The sequence below is a fragment of the Phocoena phocoena genome, chromosome 3 (genome assembly GCF_963924675.1).
Source record: "Phocoena phocoena chromosome 3, mPhoPho1.1, whole genome shotgun sequence".
In the NCBI taxonomy this organism is placed as follows: domain Eukaryota; kingdom Metazoa; phylum Chordata; class Mammalia; order Artiodactyla; family Phocoenidae; genus Phocoena; species Phocoena phocoena.
The window spans coordinates 108,153,433-108,171,617 of record NC_089221.1 but is presented as its reverse complement, the minus strand read 5'-3'; the positions used below and the strand labels follow the sequence as shown (position 1 = coordinate 108,171,617).

Genomic DNA, 18,185 nt, shown 5'->3' with positions numbered 1-18,185 from the left:
ACCAAAAAACAAAAATGATTTCTCTCCATATATAACTAAACTATTATGCTAAATTAGTATACATTCTGGATAACTCAATGGTATTGTCGGGGAGAGAGTAGCATCTTAGAGACGGCCCTAATTTAAAAAAATGTTTTGTTTGTTTTCTTTTGGTTTTTTTAAAGCCTAAAGATCTTGGTTTTTTTCTTTTTCCCTTTTTATTTTTATTCCGGAAACTGGATCCAACTTATTTATATAAAATTATTTATGAAGCCATATAGTATAAATCAAAATGTTTGTAGAACCAAAACAAACACCATATTGGATGTGTGGCAGGCAAAAAAATAAATTAATTTGATTAAATTATATGTAATCTGATAATATTTGGTCTGAAAAACATGCTAGTGTGTGTGTTTATAAATAATGTAATTGCAAAGAGCTGTTAGCCAGCCAGCCTGCTAGAGGTCAACTCTTCTGCTGCAGCTTTTGGGCATAGAAGTCCCTGCACGTCTCACAGCAGCGCTGATACCACCGCATGTCCTGACAGAGGTTCTTCTCACGTATCACCCGGCAGTACACAGGCCACTGATTTCCCAGGCACTTGAAAGTCAGAGCAGCTGTGAAGCAGAACACAGGGAACTAGGTGTCATGAGATAAACTAGGTGTCATGAGTAGAAACAAAGAACAATCACTTAAGTTGGGGCATTTTGTACACACACGTTGACTCGTGTATATTACCTCACGGAGCATAAAAGATAAAGAAACACACACACACACACACACACACACACACACACACACACCCTATAATAAAGGAGTAAAGTGAATGAATAATGGTCTTACTCATGAACTTTTATAGACTTATTAAAGATAGAGTTCCCAAATCCAATAAGTGTACTGCAAATGGCTTTTAAGTTTCCATTTCATGGCTTTCATTTAACCTTCTTTTGGATTTTTAGTTGAGAGATTAAAAAGAAAAGGAATGTGTTCAATATGTCCACCATTACGAGAATACAAATTAATAAGTATTGTTATGGATGACATTGCGAAGACATAGCAAAACAAAAATCTGCTCACACTTATTTCACATTCCTCATTTCCTAGATAGCAGACATGTCTAACTGGGATATTTAAGAATTGCAATTTCAGGCATCCTTAAAATCAAAGCTGATTATCAAAAGTGACTAAAATTTACAGCAATAAAGTGCTTGAAATGAGCTCTTGGTATAAAAAATTCAGTCATGTAGATTTGGCCCCAGTTTTTCTGAAGAAATAGCGTGTTCTGGCATGTATAATAAAAGGCAGTTCTGCTACAATTGTTCCTTTTGCCACTATTCTAGTATGATTCATTAATTTATGTTAAAAAACCTTAAGATTTTCCAACCACTGTGCTTCTGTGTTTGGGGATGTGCCTTCAAGAAAAAATGAACAGAGAAAATGGAGTTTTAATTAAATTCTCCTTTTAATTCATTATTTTCTGACACATGATACTTCAAGAAGGACTCCAAATAATTGTTGGAGAAAGGGATTATGCTGTTTTTGAATACAAGGATTTAGAGCATCTGCTCTAGGATTGCTTAACTTTTTGTCTTAACTAGTCTTAATTCTACTTGAACTGATTATTTCTTAGAAATGTTAATTATTTGGCTTAAAAAAGAGAATTTTTATATTTCCATGAAGAACACAAACTTTTCCATTTGATTGAATCGTATGCCTGGAAAAGTATCTATGACAATTTAGCTCCTTGCATTTTGGCAATATTATTCTGTATGATTAAACTGATCCCCTGGAGATTATACATACAAATTGAAACTGAAGGTTTTCCCCCCTGGTAACCATAAGTTTGTTTTCTAGATCTGTGACTCTATTTCTGTTTTGTAAATAAGTTCATCTGTACCACTTTTTTAGATTCCACATATAAGTGATATCATACGATATTTGTCTTTCTCTGTCTGACTTACTTCACTCAGTATGCCAAGGAGGAAAAGGGGGGAGGGATAAACTGGAATACTGGGATTGACATATACACACTACTATATGTAAAATAGGTAACTAATAAGGACCTACTGTATAGCACAGGGACCTCTGCTCAATACTCTGTAATGACCGATCTGGGAAAAGAATCTAAAAAAGAGTGGATATATGTATATATATAACTGATTCACTTTGCTGTACAGCAGAAACTAACACAACATTGTAAATCAACTATACTCTAATAAAAATTAATTAAAAAAAAAACAACTGAAGGTGTTAAACGTGTATTAACCCAGTGAGATCCAGGCAGCAGTGCTATTAAAAGCCACTAACTGCCACAAAATTAAAGGCTAATTCATTCATGAATATTTGTTATTCAACTGCAGGGTATATATACTTAAAATACATAGTCTACTTCTTGATGATGTATTAGATTAAATAGCAGGAATTGAGAATATATGTGAAAGCATTTTATAACATAAAAACTATGTAAATCAATGTTACTACTATTTATTTTTATTTAACATTATGTCCTTAAAGATGAAAAAAACGGTACTTCTTGTTCAGGGGTGTAGATACATGCATCTGTTCTCCTTGAAAGTGATTTTTTTGCTCTTTGTCTCTCCAAAGGATAATTCGTACCCAGGATCACAAGGAAGGCTATTAACAATGAAGAGGTCCAAGGTGTACACTACAACCTCACCTTTCCATAGACATTACCTTAATTGAGGGTTCTGCCATGGGATGGGTCAGAACCAAAAATATGGTTACATCCTTCAACCCTGTATAGGATGACCTTGGGTGGTATGGCATTCATATTTCCAGGGCCTGGACCTGAGTAGACAGCTCAGGAATGAAAATAGTTTAGTCTTTAGGATTTTTTACCCACATGATCATCTGGACTAAACTATAGTTGAATAGATCCAATTTAGTCAGAACCAAACTAATTAGTATAGATTGATAACTAAGCTTTAAAGTGATATGCAAAATAGAAGAAGCCATGATCATTTCCATGTTTCTCAAAATCATCCCCTTTTTGGTCTGCTTACCCAGCCTGGGTGATGTTATAGTATTTACATTAATCTTCTCATTGCAGGGCTGAAGGTGACATGGCCTGTATGCTGCAGGTCTTTCGGAAGAAAAACATTCATTTCCATGTCTTCCTGTGATCTTATGCATGCACTGAATAACACGGGACTGCATTCCTTTGCCACAGGTAATTGAGCACTAGGAGAGATACAAGGTTTTGTTAAATGTTCTTTTTGTTGTTTCCTTTCTCTAGGCTGTAAGCCACCTTCTCCTTATATTTGCTAAAATTGGACATGAGCCACAACATCCAGGGTTAATGTAAAACATGGGTCAGAAATGTTGTTGCTCATAACTTGGTCACAGTGCTGTTCAGAATATCTAGCTGACCTAAGGCAGAGCTTTGGACAATGAAGGACATAGGCGATTAAAAAATTTACAGCAGAAAGTAACACAACATTGTAAATCAACTATACTTCAATAAGATTAAAAAAAAAAAAGCTGGAGAGTATGACTTGGGAAAGAGAGTGGGTGATACCAGTAAGTAATGAACTTGGGCGGACAGTTTTTAAAGTTTTAATATCTAGTTTGCAACAAATAATTGATTCACTGCTCTTTAATTTAGTCATTGATGCTTGAGAGTTAGATATGTCCAACTGTGGAGCCAGATCCTCGTTATAGCCTTTCAATGTACTCATCCACTCCATTTGCTCTGGCCTTAAAATGTTTATTAAGAATATCAACATGAAAAAAAAAGAATATCAACATGGCTGGGGGCTTCCCTGGTGGCGCAGTGGTTAAGAATCTGCCTGCCAATTCAGGGGACACGGGTTCAAGTCCTGGTTCGGGAAGATCCCACACGCCGTGGGCTGTAGAGCAACTAAGCCCGTCTGCCACAACTACTGAGCCTGCGCTCTAGAGCCCATGTGCCACAACTGCTGAGGCCCGTGCGCCTAGAGCCCGTGCTCTGCAACAAGAGAAGCCACCACAATGAGAAGCCTGCGCACCGCAATGAACAGTAGCCCCCGCTCGCTGCAACTAGAGAAAGCCTGCGCGCAGTAACAAAGACCCAACTCAGCCAAAAATAAATACATAAAATAAATGAATTTATTTAAAAAAAAGAATATCAACATGGCTTATCAACCTGATGTGTTATTGAAATAACTGCTATGACTTTGCAGATTACATGACACCCAAAATTGTGCAAATAATATTTGATAATATGTATCTTTCTAATAAGTACCTTTTAATGGATTCCTTGTATTTCAGCTAAATGTAGTTTGTCTTCATTTGTAAGATATTTCAGAGAACATATTTAACTTACAATGTTTGTTTATTAAAGAAGTCTCTTGGGTCCATATATATCACTAGATTTAATTTGTTACACAAATAAACTGATGTTGAGTTGAATGAGAAAATACAATTATTTTATGGTATCAAAATTACATGTTCTTGTGTTTCTGAAAATAGTAATTTATTTACTAGTTATACTATTTTCTATGTGGTAAGGATTTAGCCATATCTGGCTAAACAGTTCTAAAAAACTTAGAACTCTTTACAGAGATGATCTCGGTGTACTCTATTTGAAAACTGGTAACTACTTTCTGATTGTCACCTTTTAGATATGCAGGCACAAGGTTTGTAATGTTTGTTCCCCTTTGTATCTGACCAAGTCATTGTTAGGATTGCATTTTCTTTGTAAGAATTTTCAGTTCTTCCTTTACGATCATCTTGGGTCCCCTGCTCTTCTTTTCATTAGCTCAAGAAGCATTCTACACAAACCCTTGAAACCTCAAATCTGTCTGCTCCTGTTTACTTTGTCTTTAGTTCCCAGCCTTCCAGTCAATCCCAAATATTAACACAGAATATGTATTCTTTTAAAATTGCTTTATATATATATAAGATCTCCTTGGAAAAAACTTCAGTTATCGAGTTCCCCAAATCTCCAGGCTGGCATTTATCTAGCTCCTCAAACAATTTTCCACCTCTCTGCTTCAGGGATCATTTGCTCTATAAAACACTAATCATGCCCAGGCACTTTCTACTCCCACAATTACAACTGTGCCTAGCCTCTTTTCAAAACACAATCTCAAATCCACTACTTCCATGAAGTGGTCCACAATTATCCCAACTACTTATGCATATTTATGCTTCAAAACCATATATCCATCCATCTGAAGCTACCCCTTAGAATCACTTGGAGAAAAAAAATTTTTCACTATAGATTTGAAGGCTTAGAATTTCTAAGTCAGGAAACAGATTGAGTCTGATGGGAATATACATTAAAAAAAAGAAGTATCTAGGTGATTCTGCCGCACAGCCTGAGTTAGGAAGCTACTGGTCAATAGCATGTGTTTTGCATTTAATGTAGGCCAGTGTGTATTACTTTTTACCTTTGATTAGTATTTTTTCATGTATCTAGTTTGTTTCTTGGTAAATCTCTCGAAATTAGGCTCACTGTCATATCACTTTCAGTACTAAAACCTACATATCAGGTATGAAAATAGATTACTAAGAATAATACAATTTTATGTGCATGCTATTAGCATGCATCTACTTTATAGATGACTGATCTTTCTAAATTTTATTCTGTAAATACTTCTGCATATAATCCTCCTTGTATCTGATGAATTCTTAGCTTTATGCAAACAGCAGATTAAAGAACAACAATTGGGATATTACATGCCTTTAAATCTGATTTTTTTTTCTTGTTAACTTCTATAGGATCTAAATGTTTCCAGTTCAGTTTAAGCTTTATTATAACTTAAAAACTATTGTAAGAGGAGTAACTGTTTGACATGGTCTTTCCCCCTTGGAAGTATGTATCTTAGTATCACTAATAGAATGGATGTAAGTATTTAAATATAGACACCATGCTTCTTAGAAATATTTTCAGGAAAATTCAAAACAGTTAAACTAAAAACTTTTAAGGGGTTAAGTTTATGTGGAAAAATATTCTAGTATCTACTCCTAAAATTTTGGGAGACCTTGGAAGTAATCACAATATTTGAGAAACAAAAAGAACAATGGGAGTTTTATAATAGATGAACTCATTCTGATGCAATAGAGAAGGTTCTCAATCATATGTCAAAGAAGCCTAGTAATCAATCACAGACTATTCTCAATACTTTCAGCTAATCTTATATCAACTCCAAAGGACATGTGTTAACCAAAGTAACATCATTTTTCAGGATTACAAAGTAACATCATTTTTCAGGATTACAAAGTAACTACAGCTACACGATAACTCAGAGTACATGATTTTAGCAGATAAAGGCTGAAGAGTGCCTTCCATAAAAAAATATTTTAAATTAAGAGAAAAAAATCATTTAATTAAAATGGTATCATTCCTGCCTTTGAAACAAATGGAATAAGCTTTATTATGAAATTACTCTAATAGCCTTAGAATCTAATTTTCATTAGAATACTTTAATAATAAAAATATCAAGCTTTTACTAGTAATTATGTTCTTTATAAAATACACAGTGGTAAAAATTTTATTACAAGTGTGTGAAAAATAAACAGATGTTTGAAATGGAACAATTGAAATCCCAAAGTATCTTCTAAACTATTCCTTACTTTATTATGGAAGATACCTCTAAATAATTGGATATTTCTCAAATCACATCACTATGATTAAAGACAGACAGACATTAAAAGAAAAAGTCAAAATAATTCTGGCTTGAAATGAGGAGACCTGGGCTCTAATACTATCTCTAGAACCTAACGTACCTGGGACTTAGTTTTCCTTTTTGTAAAGCAACGCATTGTAGTAGATCATAGCTACACTTCCAGGTCTAAATTACTACAAAAGGAAAAATTCCAAATAACTTATTATTAAAAGTTACTGTAGTCAGGCATTTTTTTTTTTTTTTTTCAGTACGCGGGCCTCTCACTGTTGTGGCCTCTCCCATTGCAGAGCACAGGCTCCGGACGCGCAGGCTCAGCGGCCATGGCTCACGGGCCCAGCAGCTCCGCGGCTTGTGGGATCTTCCCGGACCGGGGCACGAACTTGTGTCCTCTGCATTGGCAGGCGGACTCTCAACCACTGCGCCACTAGGGAAGCCCGTAGTCAGGCAATTTTTAAGTGGTGACACTGCATAAAAGTAAAGATGCTAATTTCATTATCTAATTATTCACTATGCGACCCAACAATGGTATCATGGGCGTCTATTAAATGAAGTCTCAAAATTATAGTTTTTTGAATGTTTCAGAATATTCAATCATTTATTGGCTTTTCAAGTATTTACTGATCACCCATCATGTTCAGGATTCTGTGCAGAAGCTAAAAGCAGCAGAAATTATTAATACTATGGGGCTGGTACTTTATTCAATAAACTTTACAACAAAATGCAATGATCTAAAATAGATGGAGTTAGATTACGAAACATTGTGGAAGCTGGGCAATTTCACCCATTCTTAGCCAAGTGTTTAATATTTTAAATAATCAGTTGTGCTATGGAACCAGTTTGTTGCTTTAGGATCAAAGGGAACCAATAATATTACTTTTGAAAGCTTTCACTCCATACAATACTAATAGTAGTTAGCATTACTTAGTATTTATTATATGCCAGGTACTGTGTTAGAGGTTACATTTATTTTAATACCTCATATGAAGCCAATGAGTACTATTATTATTCCTTTTACACAGATGAGAAAATAGAGGCTCAAATAAGTGAAACAAAGTGTCCACAGTTTTATAGCTAAGAAGTGGTGGTATAGGAGTTTGAACCCACATGTACTAAATTCAAAGACTGGACACTTACACATTACTTGATACTAGAAGATTGCTAATATTTCTCTTTATGTTAACAGTTAAAAATCTTCCCTTTTTCCCTATCCTGCCAAATAACCTCTTATCCCCATATCTCATTCTTAACCTAAAACGAACGAATTAGAAGGCCTTTTTGGTTTTGTTTTACTATAACTCAGGCTATGTGGTATGAGATAAACTCTTTCGCCTTAAGGACAATTCACAAGCCTGCTTTATCTTTAGATAGAGTGATCATAGAATTTATCGTCCAAATCAGGGCACTTGTGAACGAAGTTGCTGATAATTATTCCTAGACTGTGGGCATAAAAGGGGACTGTTCTGGCTAATCTGGGACACGCTGTCAGACTATCTAGACAACTTACTGATAGATCTGTATATTACATGATAAACACAAATGAATGGACACACGAAATACCTATTATATTCCAGGCACTATCTAATATGCTTTTACACATAATGTCTTGGTTAATCTTCCTCATAACCCTAATAATTTTACAGATGGCAAGAGTAAGGCTCATAGAGATTATTTCATTCATTTATTCAACAAATATTTACTGAAACTCTACAACGTACCAAATACTGTTCTGGATACAGGGAAGTGATAGTAAACAAAATGGACAAAAATATGTGCCTTCAAGGAGTTTACACTGTAATACTGGAGAGCAAGAAGGTCAAGAATTAAAAAACATTGTATATTAGATATTGACAAGTGCTGTGGAAAAAATTAAAGCTGGGAAGGAGGACTGGGAAAATTGGGGGTATGGGGTTTAGCAATTCATATGGGATGATCAGGGAAGGACTCATGGAGAAGGTGATAAAGACTTGCTCCATATGAAGGAGAAACAAATGCACATCTTAGGATTCCAATACAATGTTCTTTCTACTGTGTCTCTACAGATCTTAGATCAAGTTCAATGGCTTTCTCTCCCCTTCCTCCCTCCCTCTTTTCCTTCCTTCCTTCCTCCAGTCCTCCCGCCCTCCCTTCCTTCTTTCCTTCTGTCTTTTTTCTAATACATTTTAAACCTTGCTCTTCACATATGTACTAAGTTAAAAAATACTTGAAACACAGCAGCACTATAGACCTCCACTAAAGGATCAAATGCTAAAATGTCAACATCAATTTGCCAGCAACTGGTAAAAAAAAAAACATAGGGTGCACCAGATAACTTGCCATTGATCTTTTACAAGGAAAATTTCCTGACTAAAGTATTTTAATTAGAGAGACCTGTACTGTCTGACAAATAGTCTGTTCCCCAAACAGTTTTAATATTGCCCTGAAGGACCTTTGAAACTAAGCACCTCACAAACCAATTCCATGAACTAGAAGCCTTTAATTCTGAACAGGAAATGCAATCTTGATGTACCAGGTTTACTACAGTATAAAGGGAAATAGTAATCTTTAGAACAAACTTAAGCAGCAAGGCACAAGAAAAACTGATGTTGGTAATCCCTCTTTCCCACCAAAAAATGAGCCCCAAAGGCTCTGAAAATAAAATCTGTTTGACTTAGTGACATTCATCATTTCAATCTACCTGAGAAAATTATGACCTCCCTTGCACTTGAGTACATGAGTGTTATAATATCTTTAGATAATATTGTGATATATTTCTCTTATAATGGAATAAACCCTTTCTTGACCTGGGACATTAGTGACAATTTCTAAGACTGTATTAAATTATGTCAACCTTACAGTTTGCATGTCAAACACTAAACATGATAAAGGAAACTTCCTCAATAATTCAAAGTTTGGACTATTAAAATGATTAGAGAAATAGTTTAGTAAATGAGAACCATGAATACAAATGGTAGCAAATTAGCAAGAAGAAGGCTTTATCCTCTTTTAAAATGAGATATATATATATTATATAAACTTATAACTATTTCCATTATCTAAAACTTCCTTTTTGTTATTCTTACACCACACAATAAGACCTGACTTGCTTTATTTTACCTAAGAAAGTTTCATTTAAATAAACTAACTGAAAGGGAAATCTCTGGGGAAAAATAAGCAATGGCCAAGCTGGTGGAAGGGTACAGTAGACGTTTACCTAACTCAGATGTTTATAATATTCTAAAAATGGCCAAGGAGGATCTGGTGATATATATAGACGTGAACTCTTGGAAAGTTATATTTACTAAGGTAGTGATAGCTCTGAGTGGGCAGGGTTTGCCAGTACTGGTAAAGGCAGGTTAAGATGCTAGAATGATTTGGCAAATTTGTGGACTGGCCTAAACGTGAACAAATGAGGGACATAGAAAAAAATGTAGGAAAAAAAACTATACTCAAAAAATTCTTAACAAATTAGCAACTGAGGCATTGTCATAGAAACAAAGGAATGAAATGAACTCTGAATGGCTGTAAAGTCCATCTCATGGACAAGCCAAGATGTGGAATCCTTTCTTCCACCACAAAGGATCGATGAGTGGTGAGGCAGTGCCCAAAAAGCAAACTGCAGTAAGAAACTGACCATGGAAATTTCACACCTGACAGTATTATTTATGGCATTAATAGACAGTGTTGCTAAGATCTTGGTTTAATACTTGGAAAAATATGTAAACACCTTATACTAGGTGTTCAAGGAAAGGCCATTTATCTTGAGACATTTTATTGATGTTATAATTCCATTATGTTCAAAGGCAGTGAGCGTGTGCTATAAAATAACTGTGGCCTGATGAAACTCTTTAAGTTTTCAAGTCTAATCTGATGCATTGAGGATAATTAGGTCTTAAATAGAACAATGGTATAAATACATTTTTGATGGATCATATAAACATATAAGGGATGAGTGTATTCTGTTACTAAACTTTCATTATATTATATAGAAATATTCATTTTGTGATAGGTTTGAATATGTTTATCAAGAATATGTATCTTTTAAAAATAATCTACATGTATTGTTCCCCAAAGTTTCTATGAATACCACAATGCTTAGAGGCATAAATCCACTAAATACTAGTGAATAATAGCAAACATGCTCTGTTTGGGTAAAACATGTTTAATTCAAAGAAAAAAGGCTGCACAGGCGCCAATAAATAGCTATCTACAAGTTTATAAAGTGCCAAAATGAGGGACAAAAATAGTGAACACGATTTTAGGAGGCTCTCAAAGCTCATCCATAGTACCACTTGAATCCACTTTTGTAAAGTGCAAAATTGTCTTCCTGTCACTGAAAATTCATGAATCATGTAGGAATATCCACAAGGGCTCATGATATAATCTACGTGGTATCATGTCTCTGTCAAATTCACCAAAGAACACTGTTGTCTTTTTGTCCAAGAAGTAACCTATGTACTTCTGGACAACTTAATTTCACTTAAGAACCCTTTAAAAATGGGATATCCATAAATATCTCTTAACTACTTTCCTATTTAGAGAAGAGACGCTAATTACTTCCACTGATCTCTGATTCTTGCACTGCTTCTGTGCTCCATGGGTCCTGAGATCAAGTAGATCTTTTCTGCATATGTGATTTTCAGCATGGAGCTACAAAAGACTTCCACATCTCGTCTTAGGTATTGGGATCCTATGGTAAAATGCCAAATCTTAAAATCACTGGTTAAATATTAGTTTCTACCTTTCCTTTCTGGACTTCAGAATAGTCAGATAGACACTGTTTGGTGCTAGTTAGTTACTTGGAATATTTAGATAACCCAGGTTTGGGAACCAATTGGGACACTATGGTATGAGTAAATGTGTACACTTAGGTTAAATAATCAACTAGTTTGGCAGTGAGTTTATGGAATTATCTATCTGTGCATGTTAAACTCTAAAGTTAAATTGTAAAACTCTTCAAGCTTAAATCCTGTAAAATGTCCTCTTAAACATTATACCAAAGAGGCAGAAAGCCCGAAAGTAAAAATACTACTGTACAGTATTTATTTGGAGTTTTATTGGATAACAAACATAACTAAACTAGTTTGCTTTTAAATTCCTTGAAAAAAAACCCCCACAAATTTCAGTGTATTTAGGGGTTAAAAATAATAATTCTCACACTTGGCCAGGACAGAGATTACCCGAGATTCCTTCCTTCTAGACTGTGCCAAAGATATATATTTTGGAGAGAATGTGTATTCTCCAGGCCAACAGCTAAGGAAGGCTCTGTAATGCTTTACTCATTTCCAGCTGGCCTCTGTAAGAAATAGGAATTCCTAAATTAAGAGAAAATTGTCACTGGCAGACAGAGTTCAATTTTTTTTAACCAATATAATAGTCTTCTAGAACCTGATATAATTCGTAATGATAAGTGCCAATCTATAACAAGGTTAACAGCATTGACTTGGATAATTTGTCTTTGGGAATAAATGGATTATTCCAAAGTGGTTTAACAAGAGTGAAGTAGCATTCACAGTGGAGAGTGGACCTCATAAGGAAACTAAATGATGATTTCTACTGGAAATTATTAGCACAGCATTCCTATTCATTTATGTATATGTTTGGCAGTTCCATCTTTAAACTTTTTAATAAAGTGAGTGTGAAACAAGCACACTAAGGAACAAAAGTTAGCTTTGTTTTGTAAGATTTGCTGTTTGTTTTGGTCAGGGTTGCAGCATCTTTTTAAAGTAGTTCATCTGCTTAATTTAACACATGGGTATTTGGAATTGAATCTATTCCTAGAGGTCAGACATTGAGGATTTTTTGCATATGTCTTTACTTAAATATTTGTTTGGTTCTACAGTTCAAACTATTTTTGTCCCTTTAATGAAAATGTTTGCATATAGTTACTGCAAATCAAGGAAATGTGTGTGGCAAAAATCAAGCAGAGTGCTTATGAATGATTAGCAGAGAACTGAATACGTTATGAAAGGTCATAATAATCCCCCCAATCATTTTTTATATCAAAGTACACACTGATCACCACAAAGATGGAATTAAAAAAAAGACGCTTTGCATTAAGAAGCAATTAAACACAAAGTTTTGGGCACATTTGCAATTCTGTCAGTGCTGAGCCTATGAATCATAGGATGTTACAGAGGTGAAAAAAGACTATCAAGACATTTCTATTTTATCACTATCATCCCAGTGAAACATCTTCCCACCAGGGACACTGTTTGGAAAGACAGTGATTGAATTTCCTTTTCAAATAAGATACTTTCCAGGTCTAGTCCAACAATTCTATGTCAGAAATGGATCAGGTCCTTCTGTGGCCATGTTAGAGAAGTGTGTGTTTTTGTTTTGCTTTTAATAAATAAACTCTTGATTTAAAACAGCACAGAGAGCATTATATAGCTACTTTTAACTTATTCCAACCTGAAATAAACCAAGTATTTGCTAGTTCACAGAGAAAATTCTTAAGTGTACTTTGCTTCCATCTGCTGCTTTTCTTCTAGGTTAGATAACTGCTCTCTAACCTGTCAGGTATTCCAGCCAAATGAATTCCAGAAAATGCAAAAGAAGTCTGCCAGCTTCCTTGAACCTCAATCTTAAGCATCCTTTAGGCTTAAATAGCATGTTACTCAAATTAGGGTGGATTTACTTTTTAAAACAAAATCACATTTTTAAGTAGTTTGATATACCATACAGGAAAAGGTCAAGGGAGTCATATGTTTACATAAAATTATATCAATTACCTTAATTTTCCTGGTGAAAGATAAGGTAGTTACTAATTTTTTGTGGTAAATTATATGAAACATTGTAGTTGTTATAGAACGAGAGTCAGAAAAATAAAATGGGCCACAAGAAAAGAAGTACAATACTTACATGTATCATACATTTTTGCTTACTTGTTGAAGAAGTTTAAGCAGTCATTTATTCAATAAATATCACCGCATGTCATGCAATGGTCTGGTCACTCAGAGGAGTGAGAAGGGTAAAAGGATTAAGACAATCTTAATGAAAAAGCAAAAATATAAGGCAATAAGTAATTGAGAGAAATTAATGTAGTCAATAAGTGCAGACAGATTCTGTCATTTATTGGGGAAATTAGGTACTTGAACTGGCCCTCAAAGGACTTGGATGGTTGTAAAAAACACATTCTAGGCAAAGAGAAATGTATAAACAAAGACATGGAGATTGTAGAAGTACAAACTGCTCAGGCCTGAGCTTAGTGGAGATACTGAATTAATGAGAATAATGAGACAATTCTCAAAAGGTAGGTTAAGACCAGAATATAGAAAGCTTTGAATGCCAGAGTGAGTATCTGGTAGTTGACAGTATAGCCAATGACAATTCTCTGAAATTGTGTGAACTATAGGATAGAGTGGTGAAGCCATCCCCCTATATGGGGGTAAGAAAGTACATTAGATATTGTTACTCTAGTCCTGGTGAAAATATAAGAAGGACTGTAGTATTATACTGGGAGTGAAGAGCAACCCAGGCAAAACACTACCTGTGTATAGAAGAAAAAGTGCCAAGGACAGCTTCTACTTGAGTATCTGGGAAGACGGTATTAACATTTTTCAAGAAAAAGGAAATTGGGAGTGGGATATGGTTTGAGGAAATAAAATGAGGAATGCCACTGGCACAGTCCTATAGCAACTGAGATTTGAGAATAAAGAAATAGGCTCCCCTCAACTCCTTCTGAGTTTCCATTTCATTGAACATTCTTAAGCATACTTTCTTCTCTTGTTTCTCACAACTTTTCCTCCTGTTTCTCTGAATACCCCTTTTTTTGGGTCCTTTTTGCTAGCAGTTGCTTCTTTTCTCACAAGCCTTTAAAGCTGGGAGTTTCTCAGGGCTGCATCTTTTCTTCTCCATCTATACTCCCTTCTCGGGCACGCTTATACTTTAAAATTTAAGCACTGCCTAAATGTTGATGATTATAAAATGTATGTTTCCATCCCATTCCTCTCCTCTGACCTATCTACTAGACACCAGTATTTAATTCTTTTATGGGCACGTGAAACAGTCCAAAATAGAATTCATAAACCTTCCCCTCCAACTTGATTCATCTCTAGGCTTCCGTATCTCATATCACAGAACCATTACCCATACAAGTTCTTCAGACCAGAAAGCTAACGTGGGATTCCTCTTAAACACACGAACACCTCCCTCCTTCTCACCTCTCCACAGAAAATCAACCCCACTCCTGTTCATTTTAACCTCATAACAAATTTCTCAAAGCCAACCATTTCCCCCATCTCTACTGATACTACAATACGAATAGTCAGCATTTACTTAGTTACTATGTATCTGACTCTTTGCTAATGATTTTTCATAAATTATTTCATTTGGAATCAGTAACTTAACTGAACAGAAAATTCAGAATTCAAACTCAGGGCTGTCTGACTCCATACACTGAATTATCTCACCAATTACCTAACTTATCAAATCCTCTCCCCTTCCTAGAAATTCTATAATATTCTCGTAGCATCTCTCTATATCCATGACATCAATCACTGTTGATACTGCAGCCTGAAAAATGTAAGTATGAAGAAAGTAAGAGATTTCTTTTAATTTCAGACCAAAACTATTAACCAGTTTATAAAATTAAAAGTTATATATGGATATGGTAGAATTATAAGCATAGAAGTTCCTTTCTTTCAATGTAATTCAGATAAACTGTTCTTTGTATATCTGTGCAGAAAAATTTTAATATGTATAAAAAGAATATATGTAAATATAACTCACACTATATGAGTCTTCTTCATAATATTTACATACTTAATAGTAGTTCTTGGAGAAATTTTCTTATCAGTATGTATATACAAATATATTTTTATAAAGTACAGTATTCTACTGTTTAAATATAGTATTTTGATTTATGTAACTAGTTAATGGATATATGGATTGTTTCTAAATTTTTGTTGTTTCAAACAAGGCTGCAATGAGCATCTTCATAAATGCAGTTAGCAAATTATTTGAGAATGTCTGTAAGCAAAAGCTATGGCAACAGAGCTGTTGAGTCCAAGAATGTGTGCATTTCAAAATGAGATATTTTTTTCACCTATCAAGTGTTTTTTGAAAAGTTTGAAAACATCCAGTCTTAGAAGTAGTATGGGAAAACATATGTGGAAGCAACAGGGCAGAATTGAGTAAAACAAACTTCCTCTGTATGTCAGCCCCTGGGTATCCCTCAACCCACTTCTCTCATGCTGCCTCTCTGAGCCCTGAATTTGTGTAAGTGTGTGCGTATTTATTTCTAAACAAGTTTGTTAGTTTTAATTCTTACCCTATGTGGACTTGTACATATTTTGTATATTGAAAATAAGGTTATATATATACATATTTTTTTTTTTTCTAATCTATTCTGCTGTTTGTGTTTTGTCTCCTCAGGTAGATCTTTCCTTTTTAAGTAGCTCAAAATATTTTTCCTTGGTCTATACACATCACTGAAACTGGATTACTTTTACCTGCACAGTTAGAGTATTTTGAAATTTAGAGAGACTTACAGTTGCTTTGGCACATTTTACAGATGTGGGGATTGAGGTTGGGGGGCCTAAGGAACTGCTCTTCTGCATTCAAGACCGATGCAGGTCGTGCACTCTGGCTGTGCAGATGCTGGGGTGCCACCCCGTCAATCTGCAGCAAAACCAGGGACCTGTTTGTGAAAAGATTTTCCCTTTCATTTACGTTTTGCATCCATATGATGCCTTTCTAACTAGCTGATCATTTGTATATTTGTTCTTGCATTGTATACACGTCTTTCTCTGGGTGTCCTGGTGATCTGGCTATGTCTATCTCTGGATATCCTCTGGTATTTGATGAACATATACTTTACTACATCTAAGTAAAAAACACTCAATGCTAAGACTACTGATTTTAGATTTATAACAGTCATCAAGTTTCATTATATTTTTATGTGAAACCCTTCCCTTGTTCCCACCTACTGAAGTTCAATATCCCCAAAATGAGTTTTGGCACGCTCCATGCTCCATCCCCTATAAAGGACATCAAGAGTGATTTTTAACTCAATGACATTTATTTACTGAATTACTTCTAGGTATGGTTTAGAAGGTGAAATTATAGATGCCCTGGTATGCAGCATGAAAGCACTGATAGCATTATTTTAAGAATCTAGTGATTTTTCAAGGATCTATTAAGAAGACAGTATTTTTAACCCCTGTGGATTAAAAAAAATTACTTCTCTCACATTTTTCAATCCAAAGGATGCTAAAATTTATAATTTAATTATACTTATACACGCATATATATATACATTATATATATATACATACACACACCCACTTACATACGTATACATAGACACTAATCTCTCTAAATTATACATTTTCTTTAGATAGAAGACATATACACATAGTATGTGTGCCTCATTCTTTTCAAGCTAATATATTTCTGCTATGTTCAATCGTATCAGCCAACTGCGTCTGACTACTTTGAGTAATCCGAATGCTTTGGAAATTCAATATTTTTATATATCTGGGGCAACAGATACAACGCTCGAGAGATATTAAGAATAAAAATGATAGCAATGCAAAATTGTCCCATTCTCTGGCAGTGCAAAGAGACAGAGACAAAACAATTTGATAGCCAACAGTTTAGGGATTATTATGCATGCTTTAGAAGACAGCTATATTTTTTAGACAGAATGGTGAGTAGCAAGTTGGGTAAATATTTGGTGGATGTATCTAAACGACATAATAGAAAGTTTTTCTTGAGAAAAACCATCTTACTTATCATTGAGTAATTTCTTTAGTATGAACAGCTTACTCAGAGATAAGTGAATTTTTAAAGTAGATTTTCCTATAATGCAAAATATCTCTTCTTTAGGATATCTTTGGATAGGTTTCCTCAATGTCTGTATGTTTAAAACCAAGGCCACAATCTTTGATTTCTTTGATTTACTGACTGAGCCAACAATGATAGAACTCAGTATGATAGATTCATATTTGATTATGGGATAGCTGCTCAAATTTTCCTGTCTTATGAGATTATCTATAACTATAAAAATGATGAGCAGTTATCTTTTCCAAATATCAACAGACTTGTAGATGTAATTAGAAAATAATTCTGAATAGAAATGCTAATCCATCCCAAGAACAGTTTTCTGAATTACAGATTATTTCTGTTTGGTTTCCATCTACAAATTTTCTCTAGTTAGAAAAAAATATTTACAAAGCTAGTCTTTGAAATTTAAATAATCTAATGTAAGCTTTCCTAAAGTATGTTACACTAAATAACAAACTAGCTACATGCTCTGTAAAAGTGATCCTTGGTAAAAGTAAAAAAGAAAAGTGAAATACCATAGCCTCTCTTTGAGATTTGCAGTGTACAGAACAACATTTTCTATTTTTACATTCTAGTAGGATATTTAAGTTGGTTATTTACTATTACTGCTAATTATTTCTTTAAATTTGACTGGTAAATCCTTCTAACAAGTGACTGAGCTTCCCTCTACTAACCTGTAACAACCCACTCAGTTTAGTTGTATTAAAACCAGTGATCTATACATATCCGCATTTGGATTCTGGAACATCCTGCAAGTTTATTTTAATTGGGTTGGGGTATATGCAGCACTGGGTCAGTCCACATATG

General features: G+C 34.6%; 1 protein-coding gene across 1 annotated transcript in view; it reads right to left on the bottom strand.

Annotated features, from left to right (window-relative positions):
• Positions 1–205: 205 nt before the first annotated feature.
• Positions 206–18,185, bottom strand: part of ADAMTS19 (ADAM metallopeptidase with thrombospondin type 1 motif 19) — a 281,131-nt gene continuing 263,151 nt past the window's right edge. The window contains exons 22-23 of the mRNA XM_065874275.1: positions 3,003–3,180; positions 206–596 (exon numbers count right to left, since the gene is read on the bottom strand). Of these exons, the coding sequence (XP_065730347.1) occupies positions 445–596; positions 3,003–3,180 (330 nt within the window). The 3' untranslated portion in view covers positions 206–444. The remainder of the gene's footprint in view (positions 597–3,002; positions 3,181–18,185) is intronic.